The 27,423-nt window shown below is 40.8% G+C and overlaps 1 protein-coding gene and 1 pseudogene across 1 annotated transcript in view; one reads left to right on the top strand and one right to left on the bottom strand.

Annotated features, from left to right (window-relative positions):
- The window catches only part of LOC101398395 (solute carrier family 28 member 3-like), a 95,154-nt gene extending 70,371 nt beyond the window's left edge, over positions 1-24,783 (bottom strand). Inside the window, exon 1 of the mRNA XM_087444848.1 lies at positions 24,760-24,783. Within this exon, the coding sequence (XP_087300974.1) occupies positions 24,760-24,783 (24 nt within the window). The remainder of the gene's footprint in view (positions 1-24,759) is intronic.
- Positions 24,784-24,962: 179 nt separating this feature from the next.
- On the top strand, positions 24,963-26,126 carry LOC101398643 (A-kinase anchor protein 17A pseudogene; annotated as a pseudogene).
- The last annotated feature ends 1,297 nt before the right edge of the window (positions 26,127-27,423 follow it).

The following is a 27,423-nucleotide window of genomic DNA, read 5'->3' as shown; positions in this document are numbered from 1 at the left end:
TCTCCTCAGCCCTGATCTTTGCCAGTTGGAAGTTGTCAGAGCCCTGTAGGAACAAAGCAATCATCTCAAAACACAAGTATGACCATTTCTGTCCCAGTTTAAGAACTCTAACAGTGTCTTCCATCGTTGGATTATATTCCATGATCTCAAAGTTCCTCTGTGGTTTGACCCCTGACTCCCCTGCAGCATACTTTCATAGGCCTGTCCCCCACTTTGATCTTATGTGGGAAAGATTCACATTTTATTTGAACTACACAATACTTTTAAAATTTGAACCAAATTTACAAATTGGGAAATTTCAAATAAAAACATGGGTTTTTGATTCTCTTAAAACTTGAAGATCTGAAACTCGACCTACATTCCCCAAATGGTTGACTGGAGACCAGAGGAGGCAGCTCTCCCTTTCTCCACAGCCCCTACCACCCCCAGTTGTCTCACTGAACCTGAGGCTGTCAGTTACCACCACCATCATGCTTACATGGTTTTTCTGGGGGAGGAGAATTATTTATCTTTATTCTTCCTTGTAATAAAATTTAGAAAAATGAAGAAAAATTTCAGAGTATGTATTTAGAACTCACTATATGCCAGGCTGTCCCCAGCCTCCGGATCCTGAGTTGATGTCATGTGAAGGTGTAGGGGATCCAGTAGCTGCTGGATGGAGGAGAGGGCAGGCTTCTCACTGCTCTCCCTCATATCTTCCTACCTATGTCTGACAAGGCCCTCTGAAAAACAGGATCTTTTCTGAATGAGTCTTGGTGGAAACAGGGTCTTCTAGGGTTTCATAAAGTGCCTGAGAAGAACGCAACTTGGAAGGTTGATCCTTTGTGTTCTCCTGAGATCCCAGGTTCCACCAGATCAGGGTTATAGCTGTAGAATCACCAAATGCACATCACATCCTCCAATCACTCTCCTTCCCCTAGAAGATGATGTTCTAAGTCAAACTTGGAGACAGCAGTCACTTTTTTCCTCCACCTCTGTGGAAGCCCTCTTTATTTTCTCTGTCCCACAGGAACCAGCAGACTTCTGACATGAAATCACAAACAGAGAAGAGGTAGCTTCAGAGCCCATAATACAACGGTGTGATCTTTAAATCATATTTTAACTAGGGCTCTAATTAAATAAGAAACATTAGGTTAGACCATTTGAGAGTGACAAGTTTATGGGTAAAAAACAGCTGACTGTTGGCAATTTCATATGGTTCAATTTAATATTATACTGACTCAGTTTCTGCACTTGAAACATGGGATCACTGCTATCTTTATTCTCAAATTCAGCAGCCTTGCATCCTGAAGGTCAATGTTTCTGGATCTTCATGTGGTAGATCACATGATGAGTGAACACTAGACCCCAGATATTTTGGGTAACACAGATCTGCTGCTCTTCAGAGGTAGAGGCAGATGAGAGACCTGATTCAGAGAAGATTTATACCCTAAACACACTCAGCACAAACAAAAATTCCAGGAGGGGACGGGGGTAGGAGACCGCTAGGTGTGTCTATATTAATCTTGTTTATATATAGATGTATGTAACTTATCATAATCTTTTTCATTAATTGTGATAGTTTGTAATTGATTAGAGTTTTCCATTCCTTCCAGGAGCAAATTCCCACAGTCTCATATTGAGGGCACTGCTGATTCTTTCCTTATAGAGTCCAGTGTTGACAGCAGCTCAGGAACTCTCAGGAATGCATGTAAAGGAGTCAGAGAGGTGTGCTTGGTTTAGTGCTTCAACAGGCTGTCATCACAGGAATAGGCAGCTGTGCCAAAATTCAGACCTTAGACAGTTAACTCAAACGTGTGATTTTCATAACAGAATTCAAAATCATTCTGAAAGATTGCATTGTCATAAAAACGTGTCTATCAGTGAGCATTTGTTTATTCTCATGGGATCTCTGTAGACCCCAAGACTCTGAGCTTCCACAGATACCAAAAGGAGCCCTGGGGAAAGTTAACCACAATCTGACTTGAGTTATCCACAAGGCGTGGTTGGTGCTTTTGCAGTGACATCCAAGATAGTAGTCCCTGTTCATTCAAATATATGAAATATTGGAATATGATTCCCTACAAGCAAAACTTTCAACTACAAGTATATAGATAATGTACTTTTCATTAAATCCATTCTTACACTCCTGGTCCCCGAGGAGCCAAAGCACTTGGTTACATCTTTTTAAATAAAATATCTTGGGTTATATTAGCTTCATGGTTAATTTGGTACATTTTCCTTCTTTTTGTTCCCCCTCCATCTGTTCAGATAAGCATGGCCAGGAGCACTGCCTGTACCAGGAGGAGTGCTGGGAGAGCCGCACAGTGGGCCACCACCCTGTCAAGGGGCACCCCTCCCTGCCCTGCCCAGACAACTGTGAGCTCTGCCACAGTGCACACGTCTGCATTTGATGCATGGGCGGCTACTTCACAGTGCCCACCAACCACACCTGCCAGAAGTGAGAGTGTGGACGAGGCGAGGCTGCTCTGGGGCCACTGCCCTGTACCAGGAGCTGACATGAGGAGCTGTACAGCTGATGTCCCAGACACTGGAATTGTCTTCCTGGCTTTAACATCAGCATCTGGGATGACTGCGTGACTCTATATGTCAAGTGGGGCCAGTGATAGCTACCCCTCTCTTCCCCCACACAACTTTTCCCTGAGTTCCCTGAGACACAGTTCAAGAACACAGGAATGCAGCTAATCACACAGAAAGTCATCTGGAGTGCAGGGTTTTTGGGCAGGGTATAGTGGAGAGAAAATTAGATTAGAATCCGAAAGTCCTGGTCAACAGTTTTCTCCTTCCCAATTACTAGTTATGAGACCCTGGGCAAAATTCATCTAATTTCTCCATTCCTTGATTTCTTCATTTGTGAAACGGAGACCATAGCACCAACATGGTTGCTGTGAGAAGCCAGTGAGACTCAGCCTACCTAAAACCACGTGGAAATATTAAAATGTTCTGTGAATCATATGTGTCATTGTTATTGCCCAATTCCTTATCTTACATGAGAAGAGGGAGATGGAAAAACAGCACTTAGAGTTTTTGTGCTCTTCAATGTAAAAAGGCTGCAGACTTTTTCTGCTCTGTAAAGAATTATGCCTGTTCTGGTGCTGAAGAGAGCTCTAAGATGTTTCTAGAATAATTAAAACAGTCCTTCCTTTTTCTTCTTAATATTTACTAATGTAGTATAGGATCTAAAACTTTGAAAAAAATGTTTAGGAGGACAGATAAAAAGAGACAGAGCTTCATCCTTTATACACCCAAGTCCATATTCCCAGAAGCAGAACTTATTTATTTGAAAAATAAAATCTACCAGCTTGACTTTAAAACTAGTTGCATGGTTTATAGTTCAACTTTGTTGTATTTGTACCCAATCAAGCTGATCCAATCTACAAAATCAATAAAAGAAGATAAAAATGTTTGCTGACACATACGTCCTCAAGGGTGGTTTTGGGTTTCATAATTGCTCTATGATTTGCTTGAAAATAAGTGACACACACATATTTTCACAGCAGTTCTTGTGTCTCCACTCAGTTAAGATGGATTGCATTTTGCACTCCTCTCACTGCGTAGGTGAAGTCCAAGACCCAGACCATGAAGAGCACGTGCCTGGTGAAGGAGGCTGTCTGGGCTGCAGCGTGGGCATGTCGTCTTCCTTTATTACTTAAAGAGTTGAAGTAGTTGTGTCCTTTTCCACACATCCTCATGCTGTCATTGCTTCGGGAGGGACTCTTGTCATTGTGTCACCATCAGTGTCACCATCAACATCCATTAAGTAGGCTCACTGCCAAGCAAACAGGGTCACAGTGACAGATGCTCCCTTTGGAGGCAATGGGTAGGTCACTTGTCTTCATGAAACTCAAGTTTAGGAAAGGATGGTGGCATCGTTTCCTCTGGTTGTTAGCTAGTTGGCAAGGGATACCTACAGCAACTGTGTCTCGGGGTGCCTGGGACTCAGCCTCTCCTTAGCTTCTCAAGGTGGCAAATTTGAAGATGACCAATGGTGGGAGAGATATGAACTCAAGGAAAAAAATGCCTAATGATTCTAACGCACTCAGTATGTGAAACACAAAAGCTTGTCAGGAGTTTGGGGATCTTCCTTTGCAAAAATGACTCAATTGCTTGGGGCCTAAGACAATCCTTTGAGAAGAAAGAAATGTGGTGACAGTAATTTGAGATCGCCATCATACAATGAAAAGCACTGGTCAGTCTGCCATGTAACTCTCTAATTCAAATCATTGGCTCCTCCTTTCTCCCCCTCTTGCACATGTGATTCTCCTGTGGAGGGGGTGGTAGGGACAGTCAGTACCACACAGCACCGTTGGATTGGATGTCAAATGAAAAATAGGGAGGCCATCAAGTGCCAAGAATGTATCATAATGTAAATTTAGGCAAGATATTTAAAATAATTAACACTGGGTCTACGGATTTTTGAAAGGAAACCCAACCTAAATTAAAGATGGATGAAATAATTTCTCTTCATAGTTTCCTTGAAGCCCTGTGATTGGTTAACTCATGCTTCTAAAACTTTAATGTGCACACAATTCTAGAGCGGGATTTGTTAAAATGCAGATTCTGATTCACGGGTCTAGGGCAAGGCCCGAGAATTTTCATTTCTAGCAAGCTGCCAGCGAAGCCAATGCTTCATGAAGCACTCATGAAGTTTCCAGTGCCAGGATTGTGCCAGGATTAAGTAGATCTTTTTTTTTTTAAGCTTTTTATTTTATTTTATTTTTTTATTGATGTCTTAGTTTAAAACTGTGAAATTTTCGTTGTACATTATTGTGTGTCAGTCACCATATAAATGCCTCCCTTCACCCCTTGCGCCCACTCCCCAACCCCCTTGCCCCTGGTAACCACTATAGAGTTCTCTCTGTCTGTGTCTTGGTTTATATTCCACATTTGGGTGAAATCATGCAGTGTTTGTCTTTCTCTGTCTGGCTTATTTCACTTAACATAATACCCTCCCTGTCCATCCATGTTGCTGCAAATGGGATGATTTTGTCCTTTTTATGGCTGAGTAGTATTCAATTGTGTATATATACTTCATATTCTTTATCCAATCATCAGTCGAGGGACATTTGGGTTTCTTTCACATTTTGGCTATAGTGAATAATGCTGCAATGAATATAGGGGTGCATAAGCCTCTTTGGATTGTTGATTTCAGGTTCATTGGATAGATTCCCAGTAGTGGGATAGCTGGATCATAGGGTATTTCTATTTTTAATCTTTTGAGGAATCTCCATATTGTTTTCCATAGAGGCTGCACCAGTTTGCATTCTTACCAGCAGTGAATGAGGGTTCCCATTTCTCCACAACCTCTCCAACATTTGTTGTTTTTTGTCTTGGTGATTATAGCCATTCTAACAGGTGTAAGGTGATATCTTAGTGTAGTTTTGATCTGCATTTCCCTGATGATTAGTGATGTTGAACATCTTTTCATATGCCATTTGGCCTTCTGTATATCTTCCTTGGAGAGGTGTCTGGTCATATCCTCTGCACATTTTTTGATCGGGTTCTTTGTTTTTTTGTTGTTCAGTTGCGAGTTCTTTATATATTACAGAGATTAACTCCTTGTCAGATATATGATTTGCAAATATTTTCTCCCAGCTGGTGGGTTGTCTTTTCATTTTGGTCCTGGTTTCATTTGCCTTGTAGAAGCTCTTTAATCTGATGAAGTCCCACTTGTTTACTTTTTCTTTTGTTTCCCTTGTCCGAGTAGACATGGTATCCAAAAAGATTCCTTTATGACCAACGTCAAATAGTGTATTGGTTATGTTTTCTTCTAGGAGTTTTATAGATTCAGGTCTCACATTCAAGTCTTTGATCTATTTTGAGTTAATTTTTGTGAATGGTGAAAACAGTTGGTCTACTTTCATTCTTTAGCATATGGCTGTCCAGTTTTCCCAGAACCATTTATTGAAGAGACTTTCCTTTCTCCATTGTATATTCTTAGCTCCTTTCTCAAAGATTAGCTGTCCGTAGATGTGTGGTTTTATTTCTGGGTTTTCAATTGTGTTCCACTGATTTGTGGGTCTGCCTTTGTGCCAGTACCATGCTGTTTTGATTGCTATCACTTTGTCGTATGTTTTGAAGTCAAGGATTGTGATGCTTGCAGCTTTGTTCTTTTTCTCAGGATTGCTTTAGCTATTCAGGGTCTTTTGTTGCCTCATATGAATTTTAGTATTCTTTGTTCTACTTCCAAGAAGAATGTCATTGGGATTCTCATTTGTATTGCATTGAATCTGTAGATTGCTTTAGGTAATATAGATATTTTAACTATGTTTATTCTTCCAATCCATGTGCATGGGATATCTTTCCATTTCTGTAGGTCATCATCCATTTCTTTCAATAATGACTTATACTTTTCATTTTATAGGTCTTTCACCTCCTTGATAAGATTCGTTCCTAGATGTTTTATTCTTTTTGTTGTGATTGCAGATGGAATTATCTTTTTGAGTTCTATTTCTGTTAGTTCATTATTAGCATACAGAAATGCAACTGATTTTTGTAAGTTGATTTTGTACCCTGAGACTTTGCTGTAGTTGTTGATTATTTCTAATAGTTTTCCAATGGATTCTTTAGGGTTTTCTATATATAAAAACATGTCTTCTAAAAATAGTGAGATTTTAACTTCTTTGTTGCCTATTTGGATCCCTTTTATTCCTTTTTCTTGCCTAATTGCTCTGGCCCAAATCTCCAGTACTATGTTGAATAAGAGTGGTGAGAGTGGGCACCCTTTTCTTGTTCCTCTTCTCAGAGGAATGGCTTTTAGACTTTCCCCATTGAGTATGATGTTGGCTGTGGGTTTGTCACATGTGGCCTTTATTGTGTTGAGGTATTTTCCTTCTATACCCATTTTGTTGAGAGTTTTTATCATAAATGGATGTTGGATCTGTCAAATGTCTTTTATGCATCTATTGAGATGATCATGTGGTTTTTATTCCTCGTTTTCTTAATGTGGCATATCATGTTGACTGATTTGCAGATGTTGAACCCTCCCTGCGTCCCTGGTATAAATCCCACTTGGTCATGGTGTATGGTCTTTTTAACATATTGCTGTATTTGGTTTGCCAATATTTTGCTACAGATTTTTGCATCGATGTTCATCAGTGATATTGGCCTGTAGTTTTCCTTCTTTGTATTGTCCTTGTCTGGCTTTGGTATCAGGGTGATGTTGGCTTCATAGAATGTGTTAGGAAGTGTTCCATCTTCCTCTATTTTCTGGAATAGTTTGAGAAGGATGGGTATTAAGTCTTCTTTGAAAGTTTGGTAAAATTCTCCAGAGAAGCCATCTGGTCTTGGACTTTTATTTTTTGGGAGGTTTTTGATTACTGTCTCAACCTCTTTACTTGTGATTGATCTATTCAGATTCTCCCTTTCTTCCTGGTTCAGTTTTGGGAGGTTATATGAGTCTAAGAATTTATCTGTTTCCTCTAGACTGTCCTTTGTTGGTATATAGTTTTCATAGTATTCTCTTATAATCCTTTGTATTTCTGCGGTATCCATTGTAATTTCTCCTCTTTTTGTTCTAATTTATTTATTTGAGCCTTTTCTCTTCTTTTCTTAGTGAGTCTGGCTAAGGGTTTGTCAGTTTTGTTTATCTTCTCAAAGAACCAACTCTGTTTCATTGATCCTTTCTACTGTTTTTTTGGTTTCAATTTCGTTTATTTCTGCTCTAATTTTTATTATTCCTCTCCTTCTACTGACTTTGGGCTTTGTTTGTTCTTCTTTTTCTAATTCTGTTAGGTGTAGTTTAAGATTGCTTATTTGGGAATTTTCTTGTTTGTTAAGGTGGGCCTGTATTGCTATGAGTTTCCCTCTCAGGACCGCTTTTGCTGCATCCCATATGAGTTGGTACAGTGTATTTTCATTTTCATTTGTCGCCAGATATTTTTTGATTTCTCCTTTAATTTCATCGACAATCCATTGGTTGTTTAGTAGCCTGTTGTTTAGTCTCCACATCTTTGTCACTTTTCCAGTTATTTTCTTGTAGTTGATTTCTAGTTTCATAGCGTTGTGGTCAGAAAAGATACTTGTTATGATTTCAATCTTCATAAATTTATAGAGGCTTGCCTTTTTTCCCAACATATGGTCTATCTTCAAGAATGTTCCATGTGAGCTTGAGTAGAATGTGTGCTGGTTGTTTTTAGGTGGAGTGTTCTGTATATGTCTATTAAGTCCATTTCATCTAGTTTTTCAGTTAAGTCCACTATTTCCTTATTAACTTTCTGTCTGGATGATCTATCCATTGATGTAAGTGGGGTATTAAGATCCCCTACTATTATTATGTTGTTGTTAATAGCTCCTTTTAGGTGTGTTAATAGTTGCTTTATGTAGTTTGGTGCTCCTATGTTTGATGCATATATAATTATGTGTTACGTCTTCTTGGTGGAGTGTCCCTTTTATCACCCCTTTGTCTCCAATTACCTGTTTTATCTTGAAGTCTACTTCGTCTGATATGAGTATGGAAACAGCTACTTTCTTTTTTTTGCCATTAGCTTGGAGTACTGTCTTCCATCCTTTTACTCTGAGCCTGTGTTTGTCTTTAGAGCTGAAATGTGTTTCATGGAGGCAGCATATTGTTGGGTCTTGCTTTTTAATCCATCCTGCCACTCTGTGTCTTTTGATTGGAGAGTTCAATCCATTTACATTTAGAGTGATTACTGATATATGAGGGTTTAACGTTGCTATTTTATCGCTTATTTTCTGGTTCTCTGGATTTCCTTGGTTTCTTGTCCTATGTGTTTTGGGCTACCAATTCAGTTTGGTAGTTCTGTATGAGGACTGTTAGTTTTTACTTTACTTATCATACGTGATTCTGTTCTGATTATTTGTTTAGTGGTTACCTTGAGGTTTGTACAAAAAATCTCGTGGATGAGATAGTCCATTATCTGATGACTTTTTATTTCCTTAGACTAAGTCGATTTGATCCCTGTCCTCTTTCCCTTCTAAGTTATTATTGTTGCAACTTATTCCATCTTATTTTGTGAGTGTGTGTTTAAAGCGATGAGGTTATATTTATTTTTGGTGTTTTCCTTTCTTTGATCTTTGATTCTGGTATTTAAGTGTTTGCTCACCTATTCTGATAGAGAACTTAAGCAGACTTTTTATTGACCTTACCTAATGGATTTCCTTAATTCTTAAATATTATACATAAATTATAATTTATCTGAGGGTTGTCACCTTCTCTCTCTGCCTTAAATGGAAAAGATGTATTTTTTACAATATCTGTAACCACAAAATAGAGTTTTTGGGAATTTTAATATGATTCCCTCATTACCTTCCTCTATGAATTGAGGCATGTATTACTGCAAAATAAAATAATGAAGTTGTACTGAAGAAGAGGGTAACCTTTAGAATCAGAGATTTAAGGATAAAATGCTAATTTTCTGGGAAGCAAAAATAGTCCTAAATATATGTAATAAGATGAGCAAATTCCAGTGTCTCTTGTGAAGTGACGGGAGGTGGTCTTTCTTTCAGGGAGCAAAAACAAGTGGTTTGACTCTCTTGATGTCCCTTTTTGCCCATTTTATACCATATTTTCCATTAGGTTTCACATTCCAGCTAATTTTTGTGGTCTCCTTTTGCACATTTGCTATTGCAGGTTGTGTGTCCATGCGAGCATTTTTGTGCATCATGGAGATGTGTGTGTGTGTCTGTGTGTGTGTGTCTGTAAAATCTTAAACCTGAGATTTTGGCTCTCAGGTTTAAAAGGAGGTATGAATATATTTAGACACATTTAGGATCAGTGAGGATCTTGGCTTGGAAGTGGGAACAGTGACAACCGTGATCACTAGGGATCTGCATTGTGCCCACCCTTCTCTCAGCTGACCCAGCTAAAGATGAGACCAAGGTAGAGAGAGGTGCAGAGTTCAGTGGGATCATAGGAGAGAGTGACTAGAACATTCTAAATGCTGCTAATTTCTAATTTTAAATTCTAAAATTTCTCTTAATTTATAAAATATCTGTATGTTGGACCTTCAGTATTTTTGGATTGCCTTGGCTGAACTCAATTGTCACCTTATTTCTGAAGCCTTTGTTGATCCCTCCAGTAGAATTACTTCTCTTTTCTTATTTACCCTTGTTTATAGGACAATGATCATACTTTTTACAGTTGATTTGTGTAATGTTTGCTGTGTACCCAACTTTCTGCATAGACACTAAACTATTTGAGAACAAGCTCTATGACATACACCCTGCTCCCACAAGAGCTAGAAGCATACCTAGGATATGATAAATGCACAATAAATGTATAAATATTTATTGAATTGAATTTAGGAGTTGCCCAAATTCAGAGCAGAGATGCATGGCTCAGGATACACAGGGATTTCCATATGATGTTTTATTTTTTATTTTTATTTTTTTGTGAGGAAGATCAGCCCTGAGATAACATCCAAGCCAATCCTCCTCTTTTTTTCTGAGGACCGGCCCTGAGCTAACATCTATGGCCAGTCCTCCTCCTTTTTCTCCCCAAAGCCCCAGTAGATAGTTGTATGTCATAGTTGCACATCCTTCTAGTTGCTGTATGTGGGATGCCACCTCAGCATGGCCAGACAAGTGGTGTGTCAGTGCAGGTCTGGGATCCGAACCTGGGCTGCCAGTAGCAGAGCACGCGCACTTAACCACTAAGTCACAGGGCAGGCCCCTATGATGTTTTCTTTAATCACACTTTGTTTATAGACCAAGAAGAAGAAAAAAGAAATCCTATGATACAGAAATAGATGATTTTTCATGGAATGTTAGAACTATAAGTGAGATTAAAGGGGACATGGTTTATTAAATGTCATAATTTTGACAAAATATGAATACAAATTTTAAAAGATACAAATAATTTACCATAGATTTTCCTGAGATTCTTCTTTGGGAAGGGACATCATCCTTTGGAGAGAACTCAGCTTCATCCCATTTTTGTAATGTAGATTCATCTTTGAACCAGAGCTACACAATCTCTCAAGAAGTTAGAGAGAAAAGAAATCAGTCATTTTGAGATATTTTCTCTACACCATGTAATAATTAGTTGTTGGAAATAGTGGAATTTTTTTCTGAGTTTTTTATTGTTTTCCAGATATTTAATACAACTATAGATTAAGATGTTTTCCACTCAATAAGGAAGAACTCAAATTCCAGATTGACACTGATCTCATCTAGTTCCTGGGTTGAGCTGTTTGTTTTTCTGAAGAAAGATTACTGGAAAAGGAATAGAAAGGTAACACATGACCAAAAAGTGACTGTTGTATTGTGAGTAAAATATTGAGTTTGATATTGTATGATGAAGCAAGGGTGTTTCTGTTATTATGGGGTTAGACTTCTCTTCTTTTTTTTTTATTGAGTTACAATTGACATATAACCTACAATCAGGTACATAATGGGTAATACAATCTAGGTTTGTGTATGTACTGTATGGGAGGAAGAAATTTTCCTGTTCCCTTCTAGGTTCTTCTGGCTGGTCTAAGAATTAAATTGACATGAGACTGATTAACAGGAGAAAAATAAACAAAAGTTTAATAACATGTATACATATAAGAAACCCAGAAAGAACCAAGTAACTCACCAAAATGGCTGAAGCCCTCACTTTAAAAACCATCTGCAGGGGCTGGCGCCTGTCTTGACATGTGTGCAGCCATGTTTGGCCGTTCCATTAACCTACAGCCACCAGCACACAAAGAAATATACAGCTGCTTTCTGTGTGGTGGAAACTGGCCTTTTTCCCAGAAAATGGCCTTTCTCCCAAGGGCATAGTTGCAATTTGTAAGAATTTCAAGGTCCTTTGGGCATCACAGCCTGGGGCAGACTGGCCATCTGTGCTGGGCTGGGATGATAACCAGGGAAAACAATGCACGAACACAACTGCCGATCTGGGACAATAGCCAGGAGTCTCAGTGCACATATGCCACTGATAATCGTTTGTGCATGGGAACACTGAATGCTTGCTCTGTAAACTCTGTAACTGCTTATATAAACTGCTGGAAACTGAGGCCTGGTGAGAGTCTCACCTGTGGAAGGGACGCCTTGCCCAGGACGTGTGATTCCCAGCTAGCCATGTCAATTGAAGGGACTCTCCCGGCAATGGGGCGTGGATGTTGTGAGTAACCGATCTGATGTGTTCTCTTTTCAGTCAACCCGGTGTTTCTCTTTCTCATCATTCTGTCTCTTTTCTTTGTGTCATTTCCCTTTAGTCGATCTGGTGTTTCCTTTTCTGATCGATCTGATGATTTTCCCTCTTATTATATGACTTATTGAATCTGCTGCTCTCTCAGCCAATCTGGTGTTTCCCTTTCTGATCAAGCTGGTGTTTTTCCCTCCTATTGTTTGACCTATTCGGATCTGTTTGTGGGCTATCACCTTCACTCTCTTCTACATAATAAAATATACCTTCAATCCATTGTTTGGAGTAAAAAGTTTCTTTTATGTCTCCGTTGGAATCCCCAAACCTCTCACAACAGCCCCATGGCTTACCGGTTAAGTGCGCGTGCTCCGCTACTGGTGGCCTGGGTTTGGATCCGGGCATGTACCAAGGCACTGCTTGTCCAGCCATGGTGAGGTGGCGCCCCACATACAGCAACTAGAAGGATGTGTAACTATGACATACAACTATCTATTGGGGCTTTGGGGAGAAAAAGGGGGAAAAAAAGCAGGAGGATTGGCAATAGATGTTAGCTCAGGGCCGGTCTTCCTCAGCAAAAAGAGGAGGATTGGCATGGATGTTAGCTCAGGGCTGATCTTCCTCACACACACACACTCACACACAAACCATCTGCAGCTAAAGGCAAAAGAAGTGTTGGGAGTGGGAAGAATCAGGAACTTCAAAGGGAAAGAAGGCAATTCACACATAAAGTGTGCTCAAATTCACCAAATATGAACAGATGTGAGGTCTAGTAGAAGGAAAAATGGTCTTCCTTTAAGCACTGGCTGTCACTGTCTCGGGTGTCTGTAAGATATAGGTGAAGCTCCAGAACCATACAGCTTTGGCATTACATATATTTGTCTGGCAGAGAGACTTCAACATAAAGTACTTTGAATTTAACAATTTAATACAGGAGGCCATTTCTTTTTAAAAGAAATATTTGTCTTCTTAACTAAACATAACAGTGAAATGAAGTATTAACAGAAGAGTTTTGTAAATGCAGGAAGAAGACAGGAGGACAAATTGCTGGGCTGATCTGTGTGGAGAAGGCTGCTTTTAGCAAAGTGGCTCTCTGCAAAACACCTTCTCTTGTTGCCTTCTGGCTGCCTCTCAACAAGCCTCTGAGAGTCACGTATTTTTACATTAGCGGTAGTCTTCAATACTTTTTTTTCTATTTTGCTTGAATCCATTCCTTTCGTTTCAGCATCTCATCCAACATCCACTGAATCCCTTATTAGAAGAATCTGAAAAAGGTTCTTCGTGATGCATCTTTTCCAATTCTGTACTACAATGGCTGCTTTTCAGTGTCCAGAAACTAATCTGTAGAGACCTTGGTCAGGCCGAGCATAGAAAATTCCCCAGAGGTGAATTGATATCATGTGGCCCCAAACTCCTAACCTCTAACCACAGGGTTGTCCTTCTGGCTTGCCCGTCCCCATCCTAAACCTGCAGGGTGTGGCTGGCCCCAGCCTGAGTCATGTCCTTAGCACAGACTATCAGGCGTGGTAGCAGGGCCCATGATGGATAACAAAGACCTTCCTAACTCTTGGGAAATTCCAAGAGTTTAGAAGTTAACTAGGGAGAAAGGTCACATCTCTCTTCAGGTGAGGCCAAATGTCTCACCACACACATAGAAACAATGAATCCACCAAATTCTCATTGAGGTAGAAGATGTGATATGTTTGAGAATGTACTAAATTTCCTTAATTTCTAATTATTCAAATTCAATCAAACTCTTGGTGAACAAGTAGTACGTTTCTATCCAAGTCTTGTCAAATTCATTTTTAAGAGATTGACTTGGCTGGACAAAGTAGCAGGGTCTTTGTTCTTCAATTGTTCTCCGTCATGGTCCCAAAAGCTAAGGATGCTAATGTGTGAGGAAGCCTGGTGTTAGCTTTCATTGGGATGCTATTTAGTTCCCTCTCTTCTACCTAAACTTCTTCTTCTTCAATTTTTCTTTCTTAAAACCACATTAGAAATGTGACTTTTATTCACCCCTGTCCTATTTCTTCCTGACCCATTCAATACATTTTTGCTTACTGAATAAATACAATAAATTAAAGACTAAAAGAATTATTAAATGGATGTGAATGAGTTAATTATTTAAAACATCAAGTAAGGATGCTATATAGGAGGACTCCCTTATTGGCTTTAGGTTTCAAAGAGGACACTAATTGATTGAGTTATGTGCTGCAATTTTTCACCCCTCCCCGCATCCATGCCTCTGCCTGTAACTTTGCATCAGCTCTCAGGAGAGGAAGAATCGACTTCCCTGACCCTCAGCTTTGGCCTGGGTTATTTGATTTGCTTTTGCCAATGGGATGTTAGCAGAAGAGAATCTGATTAAAATGTGTAGGCCTTGTTGAAGTTGCCCTCTCGTGCTTCTGTCATGGCTAAGAGAAGAACATACCCCGGTATCCCCAGTGCCAGGGAGGATATAGGGGTGTGAAGAAGACCAGGACACGATGTGCATCTTGCAGGAGGCTTCCTTCCCCCAGAGCACATGCGTGAGTTCTTCCTGTACAATGACATGTGCCTCTTTGAGTGCAGGCTCAGCCTAGATCTGTCTACCCAGAGACACATGAGTGACAACGAGTGTTGGGGTGTTTTGTTACACAGCACTACTATGGCAATAGCTGACTAATAGAAGGATAATTATAGAAAACAACTGGAACAGGTACCTATGACATCAGAAGTCCATCTTCTCTAAACTGGTTTGTGACTGTCCTGCTTCTGCAAGTTCCAGCTCTTCCCTTCAGCTTTTCCCTCCAAAGAAAAACTGCCTATCCATCTTTCATCTCCCAATTATATTTGAGAGGGTTGGGGTTTTTCATATTTATGTTGTATCTACACTACTGAGTGATTTCTATCATGTGACAGGTTAATCACTCAGAGGTACAATATAATTACAGTCCTCAGATTCCACCTGGAAGAAAGTCAATCACACAAACACCTACTAGAATAACAGGTGCTCCACATACGTTTAATGCTGTGTGCAAATGACACATGTATGTGTTTGAGGGAAGCCATTGGAGGTTGACACAGAACATCCACAATCAAAAGTGTTTCCATTTTGTAGGGCATTAAACCTCTTGAGTCTTTTGAAAATAATTTTTCTAATTTATTAAATTGAAAAAAATTTTAATTAAATATGTATTAAATTGAATTAAAAACATTTTCTACTTTAACCAAAAAGAAAAAATGAAAATCAGGAGACAAAATAGGGAAATCAGAAGATGACTAAACTAGATATGAATTAACATGAGTTGTTTTCAAATAGAGCAAATTCACAAGGATGACACGTCTCCCTTACTTTTTATTTCTCCAGACCTGATCTCTTTCCACACTTCCTCAGGAGATCTGATGGGTTCATTTGGGTCCACAGTAGCAGCAGGACATCCGTCTACAGCCCTGACTCCTTGTCTCCAGGTGGGATCATTTCCCTGGTTGGAAGCTTCTCCAGTTGCTCACTCTCCTCCCCAGAGGGGCTTCTGTGCAGAAGACAGCACATGTGAATGCTGTAGCTCTCCTTGCAGAACATATGAAGGAAATGCCACCAACTGCCACTCCTGTGAAGGGGGCCTCGTCCTGGACCAGGGAACGTGACAGGAAACCTGTTCCGAGAGGCACATGGTCATGGAGGGGGTGTGCAAGCCTTGCCCAGACATGTGTCAGGATGGCACACATGAGAAAACATGCAAAGGTATGTGGAGCATTCCAGGGGGGAACGTGGCTCTACTGAGACACCACAGCTGGGGACCAGCTCTCTGAGAGTGGGATGTCCAAGCAGAACTGGGGGAACCAGTCTCCCTACTTTTCCTGAAACGTTGTCTCTGTGCACATCACTCAGGAAATTGAGGGTGAGAGAAAGTGTTTCCATTATGGCCTCTGCAAGTTAAGACAAGAGCACCTTTTGCACGATTTCTCCCACACACGTGTCCTGAGCACTCAGGGGGTGCCAAGCACTATCCCAAGTGCTATGGGAAACTAAAGACTCTGAGAACAGTGCTCTGGCTACGAAACTTGTCTTTGGATTTATCTTGCAAGAAAGGCTGTGTAATTTCATCCACAGGATAAGACCGACTCACTTAACTGGTGCTGTCCTATCCAAAGGATTCTGTAGGTGTAACCTAAAGTGTTTTCCCGAATTCTCCCCAAAACAAGAGAATGAACACACATAAAATGCGTTTTTAATACTAATTAACCATGTATATTTCATTGGTCTACTCTACCGGTGAATGAAAAATCAACTAACCCAAGAATTCCTAAACTACTTTCCGTATTAAATAGAGCCTAAGGTGCTCAATACAACTTTAAAATCTGTTCCTACTTTCCAGAATTTCAGAACAACTCCTCCAGCATCTCAGCCATCACTCATTGGCCACAACACTATAATTTTTTGCAACCCCAAGGGGAAGATCATTTCAGGGTGTAAACCCAGCACCATCCAATTGGGCCACCGTATGTGGTCTCCTCTCCCAAGGCAGGGCTTGTGAGACATGGAGGATGTGCCCCGGCAGGGTGGGGATGGGCAAATGCATGTGCAACTCGGGGCAAATGAGGCAAAGGTGTGCAGAGCGGAGAGCCCACTGCAGAAGGAATGAATTCCTTTCTCCTGTCCCCCTGGGGGTCACTTGCTGCTTCCCCCTCCCCCAGAGTGCATGCCTGGGTCCTTCCTATACAGGGATATGTGCCATCAGTCCTGTCCCTGCCACTTCTACGAAGATGCACACCAGTGTGTCCCTGCCGTGAAGACTGTCTGAAGGGCAGTGGCTCCTCAGTGGATGGCTGCGACCTCTGTGCTGAGGCGTCCTTAGAGAAGGGTCCAGCAGGAACTTACTATGAAAAAGAGACTAAGGAATGTAAAGGTAGAGACTCTGGGTGCACAGCCGAGCGCCGCATCTCAGGGAGCCTAAAGGGATTATGGGTATTTGCCCAGACAAAGCAGGTTCTGGGGTTTGCACAGTTCCATCCCAGAGCTGTCATCCCACTCCTTTCCCGCCTGCTCAAGGAAGCATATTGTGACTCTAATTTAATATTTGTTTTTAAAACGAATCATTTGTTTGCTTTGATCATGTGACTTTTATCAGTAATGAATAATACAGACCCCCATCACAAAAGTGGCTCATCAAAAAGGGTTTTCATGTGAAGATTTACAACAAAAATGATGAGCCTTCATAAGTCACCCAAAATGGAAGATTTTTCTTAAAATTTTAAGCCATTACAGGTTTACAGCAGCCTGAGGAAAGCTGTTCCACAGAGGATTTTCTCGGTGCCTCTTGTCTCCCTTCACCGTTTGCCTCCCTGAATCTCCCCTCCGTCCCCTCATCACCTTCAGCTCCCCCTGCCCTGGGTCCCTATTCCACCCCACTTGGCGCTTCAATCCCTACACACTCAAAAGGATCTGCTCTTATTTATGCCCCTTATGTTCTAACTGGGCATGAATTCTTTGCCTCTTACTAGTTATCAGGGAACAGAAAAATTAAATAACTGGCCCATTACTAGAGGAATTCTCAAGCAAGTGAGAGAAGCATCCAGGGGGAAGGGACTTTTCTACCCCCTCCCAGTTTTATTGAGATATAATTGATATGTAACGTTATGTAAGTTCAAGGTGTACAATGTGATGATTTGATATATGTGTATGTTGTGTAGTGATGACCAGTTTGGTCAGTGAACACATCCATCACATCCCATAGTTATGTTTTTTTTTTTTTTGTAAGAACATTTAAGATCTACTTTCTTAGCAACTTTCACGTGTACCTTACTGTACTGTTAACTACAGTCACAGGATTCACTCCAGCTAGGCAGCCAGTGGGAATTTAACCCTCCATGTGGCCTCCAAGCAAACACAAGATGGATATCCAGAGGCAGGCCCCCTAACTACAGTGAGAGCTTAGGGTGAACTCCCCTGGCAAGAGAAACCTTGGGCCACCCACATCCTAGAAGATACTCAGGGAAATGTTTTGGTAGGACATGAAGATGTAGTGTCCCCTTTCTGCTCTAGCCTTATGGTCTGTATATACATTTTTGTGTGTTTATGTAAAGCACTCTTTAGTGCCAATGTCCCACCTGACTACTTGTGAAAGAACATGGACTTGAAGACGAGTGGCTGCGATCCTGCCGCAGAAGGGGCGGGAGTGAGCCTGGGAGGCAGGCTGTGAGCTGGGGGTCAGTTTCCACGAGAAGTTCAGAGACTCAGCCAAAGGTCTGCAGGGCCATCTTGCCTTCACTGGGGCAGGAATTGAGCATCAACTTCTGGCCTTTCTCTGATGTTTAATAATAGAAGAAGCTTGCCATAGAGAGAGAACTTGACAGTTCTCAGTATGTTTACTTAATTTACTTGATTTAATTTTCTCATTGAGAAAGTCCCTGGTTCTCATCCTTGGTTGCCCATTAGAATTGCCTGGGGAGCTTCAAAAAATTCAGATGCCTGGGCTCACCTCAGACCCACTGTTGGAAAGTGACTTGACTTTGATAATTTTTAAAAGCTATTCAATATTGTTAAGCTTCCTTCCCCACGATTCTTATTGATGCTTTTCATCTTAATAACAATTTATAACAACATTAGTAAAGAAAGTTTATGCTGCTTCTGAGGCCAAAGTATTTCCACTCACAATGTATCTTTACATTATGATTTGATTCTATAACAATCCTATGCGATGGACATTATTCTCTCCATTTTACAGATGAGGAAACTGAGGCTCAGACAGGTTGAGTGACTTGCCCAAAGCTACAGTGTATAGCTACTAATACACTGTGGAGCCAAGACTAAAAATCAGATCTTCTGATTTCAATCCTGTGTATTCTGTCTGTGAAAAATTGTGGATTTTCACTTTTGCCTGTCGCTTTCTCTTTTGAGTCTTATGTGCTCTTTATCAACAATTCAGTTCATATTGATGTTTTCTTTTGTTCTCCTTTCATCAGCCTGTCTCTCAAGTACCTCAGAGTCTTCCTGACTGACTCAGAGCATCATTGTTCCTCACCTGACTGCAGACGGTGAAACAAGGCTTGACTCGCCACAAGCTGGGCCACTGAGGGACAAGTGTCCTCACTTAGATCAGCGACAGTGGCTAGGTGGACGCAGGCTCAGCATTACCTAGCCCTGGTTTTAGTTTTCAGCAACTTAGTGGAACTGAAATAAACTTTAAAAAAACCTTCCGGGGACAACAGTTTTATACCAGAGAAACCAAGGGTGAGCCTTCTGGTTTCAAGGATAGTTTCAGTGTGCCGATGAGCAGAGATCTAACATGGGTCAGGTGACTGCTAGAAGTTCGTCCTTGACAGTGATTCTTTTTCTCTCTTCTGTCTTACTTGAAAAATTTTTGTTTACCTTCAGGTAATGCATTGCTTTGTTATAGTGGTATTTAACAGATAAGTTCAAATCACATCGCCCCACTTCACTAGCTGTTTGAACTAGCAAGTCATCTAAATTTCTAAGCCTCAGTTTTTACATATGTAAAATAGTGATAATAATGTATAAATCATAAGGTTTGTTATGAAGATTAATCATACAATTCGTAATTATCAGTAATATACATTAATTATTTATAATGTGTTGGGAAATGTTTTAACAGCTTTCTCAGTAATAGCTCGTTTAATTTTAGCTACGAACATGAGCCCCATATTACAGACCTGAGACACAGAGATGTTGTGTGACTTGCCCAAGGTCACACAGCTCATCAGTGGTATGGCTGGGCTCTGACTCCATGCGGTCTTGTTCCAGGGGGCCAGCTCCTAGCTGCCATTCTCTACTGTCTCATTTTTAGGTTCAAGGTGAAATAATGTGTATGAAGTCCCTAATGGACTATGAGGTATATAGTAGAAAACTAATGAAAGGTGATTATTGTTATATTCAGCCTCCAAAGTTCTTTCCAAAAGAGGTTACATCTATTATTATGTAACCATCAACATCACTTACGTCACCTCCTATTTCCTATCACCTCCTATGATTTTTAAATTGAGAAATTAGAAGAACCACTCAGAGGTACATTTAAAATGTCTTCTATTCCCTGATCCCGTTCAACACAACTTAAAGCTTGTGTAACAGTGGAGAAGCACATAAGTATACGGAAGGCAGAGGCAGTGAACAATCCCTGTGGAGCCACTACGTGAGGTAAGAACTAGATCCTTTCATGTGTGTTATCTCACTCAATCCTCACAGATAGCAGGGGAAGGGACTGTAATGCCCAGTTTACAAATAAGATAATTGAGAATTATTAGATTTATTAGTATAACTAGTAGTGAATATAACGAGTAAAGTTATTGAGTGAAGAGTCTGAAGTCACCAGTCTTGTAAATGAACTCTGACTATGTTTTTTCCATCACACTCAATTTAGGAGCAAAGCTTAGTGTTCAGTCTTTGCTTCTCTCCTTGGTTTCAGACATTACGCAGAAGACTCCACCAGACGGTGTGAGAGGTGCAACAGGAGCCGCAAGGCCTGCCGGGGCCCCCTGCCCACAGGCTGCCTGTCTTAGGATCCACTTTTCTTCCTGCTCCACTCCAAGGAAGAGTGTCATCACCGCTGCCCAGAGCATTACTGTGCAGAGCAAGGCACACAGACCTGTGAGAGACGCCATCTGACATGCAATCAACACAAACTAGAGGGTGTGTAAACATGAAGACTTTTCCCTCCTGCTGAGCCCCTCTCTCCTTTTCACCACCTTTGGAGGTTCCTCTTACTTCCCAACCTCACAGCCAGTCCTCTCCAGCACCCTCTGTTCTCGCTCAGCTTCTGCATCTGCCCTCTGACCTGGGCTGCTCCTGCACACACCGCTGCCTCTTCAGGTCCTCCCGTCCTTCACGGCCCGGATACAGCATCATCTCCTCCAGGAAGTGTTTTCACCTACTCTGTCTTCCTTCTCTATCTGTTGAACTTGGAATCTGCCTAGAGAAACTTCTTTTCATTACTTCAAGTACTTACGACTCAAACTCTCGCAAGCTTCATTCTTATTTTCCAGATACTTACTTGTCTGTTGCAGAGACCCTTCAAATCAACGTACTCCAGAGTAAAAACAATCTGAGTTTCCTCTGATAGTCACTCTTTCTGTTCATGGACCCACCATCCAATCAATTGTCCAAGTTTGATAGCTTGAAGTTATTGTCGACTCTTCTTTTTCCCTTGCCTCCTGCCCAACCCACCTACCTCAACAAAGGAAAAGTCAAGGTCTGTTGATTCTCCCACCTTATCATTTCTCTACTCAGGTATCTTTCTCCACACTCACTATCCTCATTTGCCACTCTCAGCATCTCTTAGCAGACTTTCTGAAGTAGCCAGCCCATCACCCCCAAGTCATCCTACACAATAATGCCAGAGTGATCTTTGTAAAATTCAAACCTGCTCATTTTCCTCCATAGCTTGCCATAGAAACTTGATCACGGTGACTCCTCAACATTTAAGAACTATTTTTTCTTGATTAAAACTTATTAGACTAATATCAATAGCCAGTAGGGTACATTTCTGTTATCCTTTTCAAAATTATCTGGGCTATTCTTAGCCCTTCTTCTACTTAAATTTTATAATCAGGCATATTTCATTAACAAAAATCCTTTGGCTATTGATTGACAATGCTTTGAATTTATGTGGGGGAAACATATATCTTTATGATCCTGAGTCATCACATTTATGAACATGGTATATCTCCCCAATATGTGCATTTACTTAATGTTCTTCAATAAACTTTCAATTAATGTTTTCCATTTTAAAAAGTGATTCAATTCTTTCCCCAGTCAGTACCTTTACCTTATGTCTCAACTCTCCTTCCATGTGTTCTAGAACCTAGAACCACCTAGAACCACTCAGCAGCCACCAAATATGTCATGTTCTTTCATGCCTCCATCACTTTTGCCCATGCCTTTCTTCTCCTGGAGAACAAAGCTTTAGGGAACTCTCAACTTAAAGACCCAGCTTGAATATCATCTCCTCTGTGAAGCTTTTCTTAGTCCTCCCAGAAATATTCTTCCTTCTTCTTGATCCTGTAATAACTATTTTATCATAGCTCTTTTTACATTACATTTTAATTAAATGTGTCCATCTCTGTTCCTAATTGTGAGACTCTCAGGGCGAGGGTTCTACCACATTCATTTATATCCTCTTTCCTAGTCTAGAGTGTAACATACATTAAGTGCTCATTGTTTGCTGAATGAATGAATGAATAGAAAACAAATATATTCTAATGTCTTTTTGCAATTTGGAAAATTTTCAGCTATTAGATTTTCAAATATTGCTTCTCTACCCTTCCCTCCAATCTCCATCTCTGGAATTCCTTATTAAATGTAATTCAGAATTTCTTGATCTATGATATTGATATTGATCTCTGTTTCCTACCTACTTTTTTATATTTTTATCTCTTTGACACTCTATGGTTTATACTAGGTTAATTCTTCAGTACTCTACTGCGTTTCCCTAATTTGTTCTCTGACTGTGTTTAGCCTAAAGTTCACCTATTATTTTAGTTTATTTAATGACTTATTTTTAATATTTCTAATTGTTTCTTTTTCATATCCATATATTTTTGTTTCATATCTTCTTGTTTGTGTTTCATAATTTATTTTTTTATGGGTGTTGTCTTTATTATTTCTTGAGCATCTTAAACCTGCTGATTTTTTAAAATTCTCAAACTTTTTGATAAAATTAATATTATATGAAGTAAATTCATTTCTAATTCTTCATTGTGTTTGTCATCTTTATTAGCATTCATTTTATGTATACACTTTGGAATTTTGGTCTTAAGCTCATTTTGAATGGGATACTTCGTGTTCCAGTGTTCCTGGAGGTGAAACTGATGACAACACAGATCCCATCAGCAATCCAAACCACAGCTCAGGGGAGTTCCTGTTCCAGAGACGATGTCAATGAGGGCAGAGAGTCACTGTTTCAAACTCTAAGACTGGATTTTGGCCCAGGTCTCACATGAAACACTTTTAGTTCCTATCAGGGTAGAAAAGTTGAACTCACAGCCACCACTGCCTACATCTAGGCCCAGAGCAAAGCAGGTGGGTGGCTTGAATCTGAATACTAGTTTGCATTGATATTTCCTTTCTGGTCCAAAGAGATTTCATCTTATTTTTGAGCCCACCTATCTCTCTTTTTGGTTCTCTCTATTTATTATGCCATTTCAGTGTGTTTGGAGTAAAGGGTTTGTGTCAGAACATGAACTTACATGTGATTTTTTTTTATGTATATGTGTTACTACTAATGGATAATCAGATTCTTAGAAGAGCATTATGCCCTAAATTATTGCCCAGCCTCTTTCTGCTAATCCAAATGCCTGGGGGAGTGTGTGTATTTTAGAGTGGTTTTTTTTTTTTTTTTTGGCGTGTTGCTTGGTGCTTAAGACTTTTGGATGAAAAAAGCAAAGGCCATCCTGTTAGAGCCTGCTTCTAATTTTGCTTCTTTTTCCTTCCATAATGATTCATCTTGGAGTAGTAAGTTGACTACATAGTAATTCAGGGAGTGGGGATGATAAGATGAAAAATCAACTCCTTCCCCACTCTGGGAGAAGACCATCAGCCCCCTTGCTGTCTAGCTGAACTTCCTGAGCACTATCTTTATGATATTTTAAAATAACTTCTTCTTAAGTGCTCCTGAAGTACATATGAATATAGACATCTCCAGATTGAAGGTGGCTTCCATTATCACTGATGTCTTGATGCCCTCAGATTTACTTCTCTTTCCCCGATGGGTTTGCTGAGCTATAGTTCTGTATATCCAATTGCCTGTTAATATCTCTAATTGGATGCCCAGCAGACACCTCAAACTTGAAATGTAAATGCAATATTTTCCAGCCCACCTCACTCCATCCCTAGACCACTTTTCCTATGATTCCTATCTTGATGAATGGCCTCATTACCTACCCATTTGCCTGAGACGGTAACTAACCTGGCCATTACCCTTTGCTCCTCCTCTCTCATTCCCCACAGTCAATTTGTCCTCAAGTCTTATCAAATCTACCCCTTATATATCTCCTAATTCCATCTCCCCTCTCTTGGTTTTCTAGTACCACTGCCTTAGTTCAGACTCTCATCTTCTCTTCTTGAATTATTCACCAGTTCTCTAATTGGTCTTCTAGCCTCCAGTATTAGCCAGTCTATAACCAACCAGTCCTCCATTATGCTTTCAGATTCATCTTTCTATATGACAAACATCATAATGATGCTTCTTTGCTTAAACATGACTCTCAATTGATTTTAGAATAGTATCTTAATGGAGTAGCTTTGCATATGAGGCTCTTCATCATGGGACTCTTTTCCTATTCAGCCTCATCTCTCATCACCTCCTCTGCCAGCCTCTAATCCAGGCATAATTAGTTACTGTAAATCTGAACCAACCTTGCCCTTTCTCCTTCTGGAATACGTTCTCCAGCCTGCTTTGCCTGGCTACCTCTTTCTGATCCATCAGAGTCAGCATTTCCTCTACAAAGCCTTCCCTAACCCCTCCATTCTGTGTTCCCTTAGTACTCTGCATACGTTCACCTATTAATTCAACAAATATTTATCCAGCAGTATGGCCCAGACAATGTCGATACAACTGTGAACAAGACAGTCAAGGTCCCTGCAGCCCAGAGGGCATGTGTGTAACTGGTTACCTATTCTTTGTTTCTCTCTAGACTAAGGTCCTCAAAAGTACAAGTTAATGTGTTTTACTCACCTTTCTATCTCCAGCACTTAGCATTGTCACAGGGGCAGGGGCAGTGGTGTGGGTCCCTTCAAGGGAGCCTGCAACTGACAGTGGTGATACTAGGTAGGGAGGCTGCACCTGCAGGGGTCCTCAGGAGAAGGCAGCGAGCTCAGGCTAGAGGAGAGGTGGTCTGGGCCACAGGTGGAGTCCCGCACCAGCCCATTGCCCTGGCTATGTCAGCAGGTGCCATAGTCCACGTAGCTTCTGAGACAGTGGAGCTCTGTCTTTTGTACAGCATCTACCTCAAGCCCATCATAAAGATGACTCCCAGCCTGGCCCTCCCACAGCTGAAGCAGCCCAGGAAGTCCATCTCCAACTAGGAGGTGATGGAAAGGCTGAAGGGCATGATGCACAGTCACCAGTTCTCCACCCTCTGGATCTAAGAGCACCATGGACTTCATCCACTTTGAGGCTGAGGTGGAGAACAAGAGTCTGGTCAAGTCTTTCCTGGCTTGCCTTGGCAGCAAGACCATCAAGCTCAGAAGCTTCTCTGAAGTACTCAAGGTGCACACCACCCAGTTCAAAATTTATTTCCCCACTTTCCACTACTGGGACTCCTTCTTCCATGGGCGAAGGATATGAATGAATGCTGCCTGAAGAGAGGCCAGACACGATTCATCTGGAGGGGCTGCCCTGCAAATGGTTCCCCTGAAGAAGTTGGGTTTGGAGAAGCCCAGTGAGGAGGTTCTAGTCAAGGTATTTGAGAAGTTGAGAGAGATATGGAACATGGACATCCCCATGCTGGATCCCTACCAGGAGAAGATGACCAGCCAGAATTTCCACAGCTTCAGTTTGGGGGACACTTGAACTTCAAGTCTCTGTCCAGTACCGCGGGTATGTGGGCTTCATCCAAGCCACACATGCCTTGGGCAGGATGAAGTTCATGTACAAAGGCGAGGACAGCAAGGCCTTGACCTGCAACATCAAGCTTTTTTTGATTCAGGCACACACCTGAGTGACACCTCAGTGAAGAAAGGGCAGGAAAGAGAAGAGCAAAAGCGCCAAGAGAAAGAGGCAGAGGAGAGATAGAGAGCAGAGGATAAGCAACAGAAAGAGCTAGAAGAATTGGAGAGACAAAGAAAAAGAGACATTTCATAAGAGGGAGCAAAAACAGAGGGATCATGAATTCTGTTGGAATTGGAAAAAGCTACAACAAAAAAATACAACTGGAAGAGAGGAAGCTGCTGCTGCCTCAGAGGAACCTGGGGTCCATCAGGCTAATTTCAGAGCTGCTGGGCAGAGCCGTGGCACCCTCTGGGCATGGCGGGGCTGGCCTTGATCTTCAGCACTGGAGCTGCCTCTTCCTGCGCTGGGCTGCAATCTGCACATTTCACTGAAAATTGGGGCCAGTGTCTCTGCCCCCGCTGTCCTCCATTGGATGCAACCATAACCAAAAGAAGTAAATCTTAATACCCAGAAAAAATATACACTGAAAAGAGAAAACTTGGAGAGACTGTGCGATAACAATGTTTTATTGTTTTAGAGTGACTCTCGGTAACATAAACATGAAATTACTCTTAGCTGGAAAGTGCTGAGACTAGTGGACAATCTAAACTGACCTGCGAGTGGTGATGTGCTATTCACACCAGTCCTAGAATTTCTTTTATGTATCTCACAGCATGGTGCCTCAGCACTATCCAGTAGAAATGTAATGCAAGCCATACAGGTAATTTTAAATTTTTTAGTAGTCACATGCAAAAAAATAAAAATAAACAGGTAAAATGAATTTCAATAATATATTTAACTAATATGTCCAAAATATTATCATTTGAACATATAGTCAATATAAAAATTATTGAGATGTTATACCTTATTTTTCTTGTACTAAGTTTTTGAAATCCGATGTTTATTTTACATTCACAGCACAACTCAAGTTGGACCAGCCACATTTCAATTGCTCAGTAGCCACATGTGGCTAGTGGCTACTGTATTGGACAGCACATTTCTAATTTAGAACAATGCTTTCAGATGGTAATATAGCAAGATGTCATTGTCCTCAGATGGAACCTTAGGCAGAATTCTATTATGTAAATTGACCAGGCAGAGCTGCTCAGATTGAAGCAGAGGAAGGATCTTAGAGCCCCATCTGATGCCCGCCCCCTTTGCCCCTCCCACCACTTCTAGGCAGTCCTTGCAGACTCTAGCATACAGTGGTTCCCATTCTTCGCCCATCTGCTATTGACTCTCATCTTTGAAAGAACTAGCCTTCAAAACAAACTGCATTTAAGTAATCATTAATTGTTGTCTCTTTTTTTCATTCCAGAGGCACATATATTTGCTGCTCAAAACTTCTAATCAGGATAAGATAACAAATGAGAGTATACACTGAATAGTGAGTGGGGTGGGAGAGTGGTGGAGAGTTTGCATTGTCATTGGTGACACCATGGTAAATATTCACTTTCTATTAGGTTTTTTGAAAAACTGAAAATATTTCTGATACCACCATTATTAGATGTTTGGGGCCTTTATTCCAACTAGGATTGCCAGATAAAATATTGTAGTTTAATTTGATAAGTAGGAAAACCCTAGTCCCAACCCCCTAGTTCAGTGTAGTGGGCTAGTGGAGGGAGGGAGGGCATTTGGTTTCTAATCAAGATCAGGTAACCATCATTGGGTAAGTTAATGTCGCATACC

Source organism: Ceratotherium simum, chromosome 20 (genome assembly GCF_057802395.1).
Source record: "Ceratotherium simum simum isolate JZ-2026a chromosome 20, ASM5780239v1, whole genome shotgun sequence".
Lineage (NCBI taxonomy): Eukaryota > Metazoa > Chordata > Mammalia > Perissodactyla > Rhinocerotidae > Ceratotherium > Ceratotherium simum.
The sequence above is the reverse complement of the archived record's forward strand: the minus strand, read 5'-3'. Positions and strand labels throughout refer to the sequence as shown.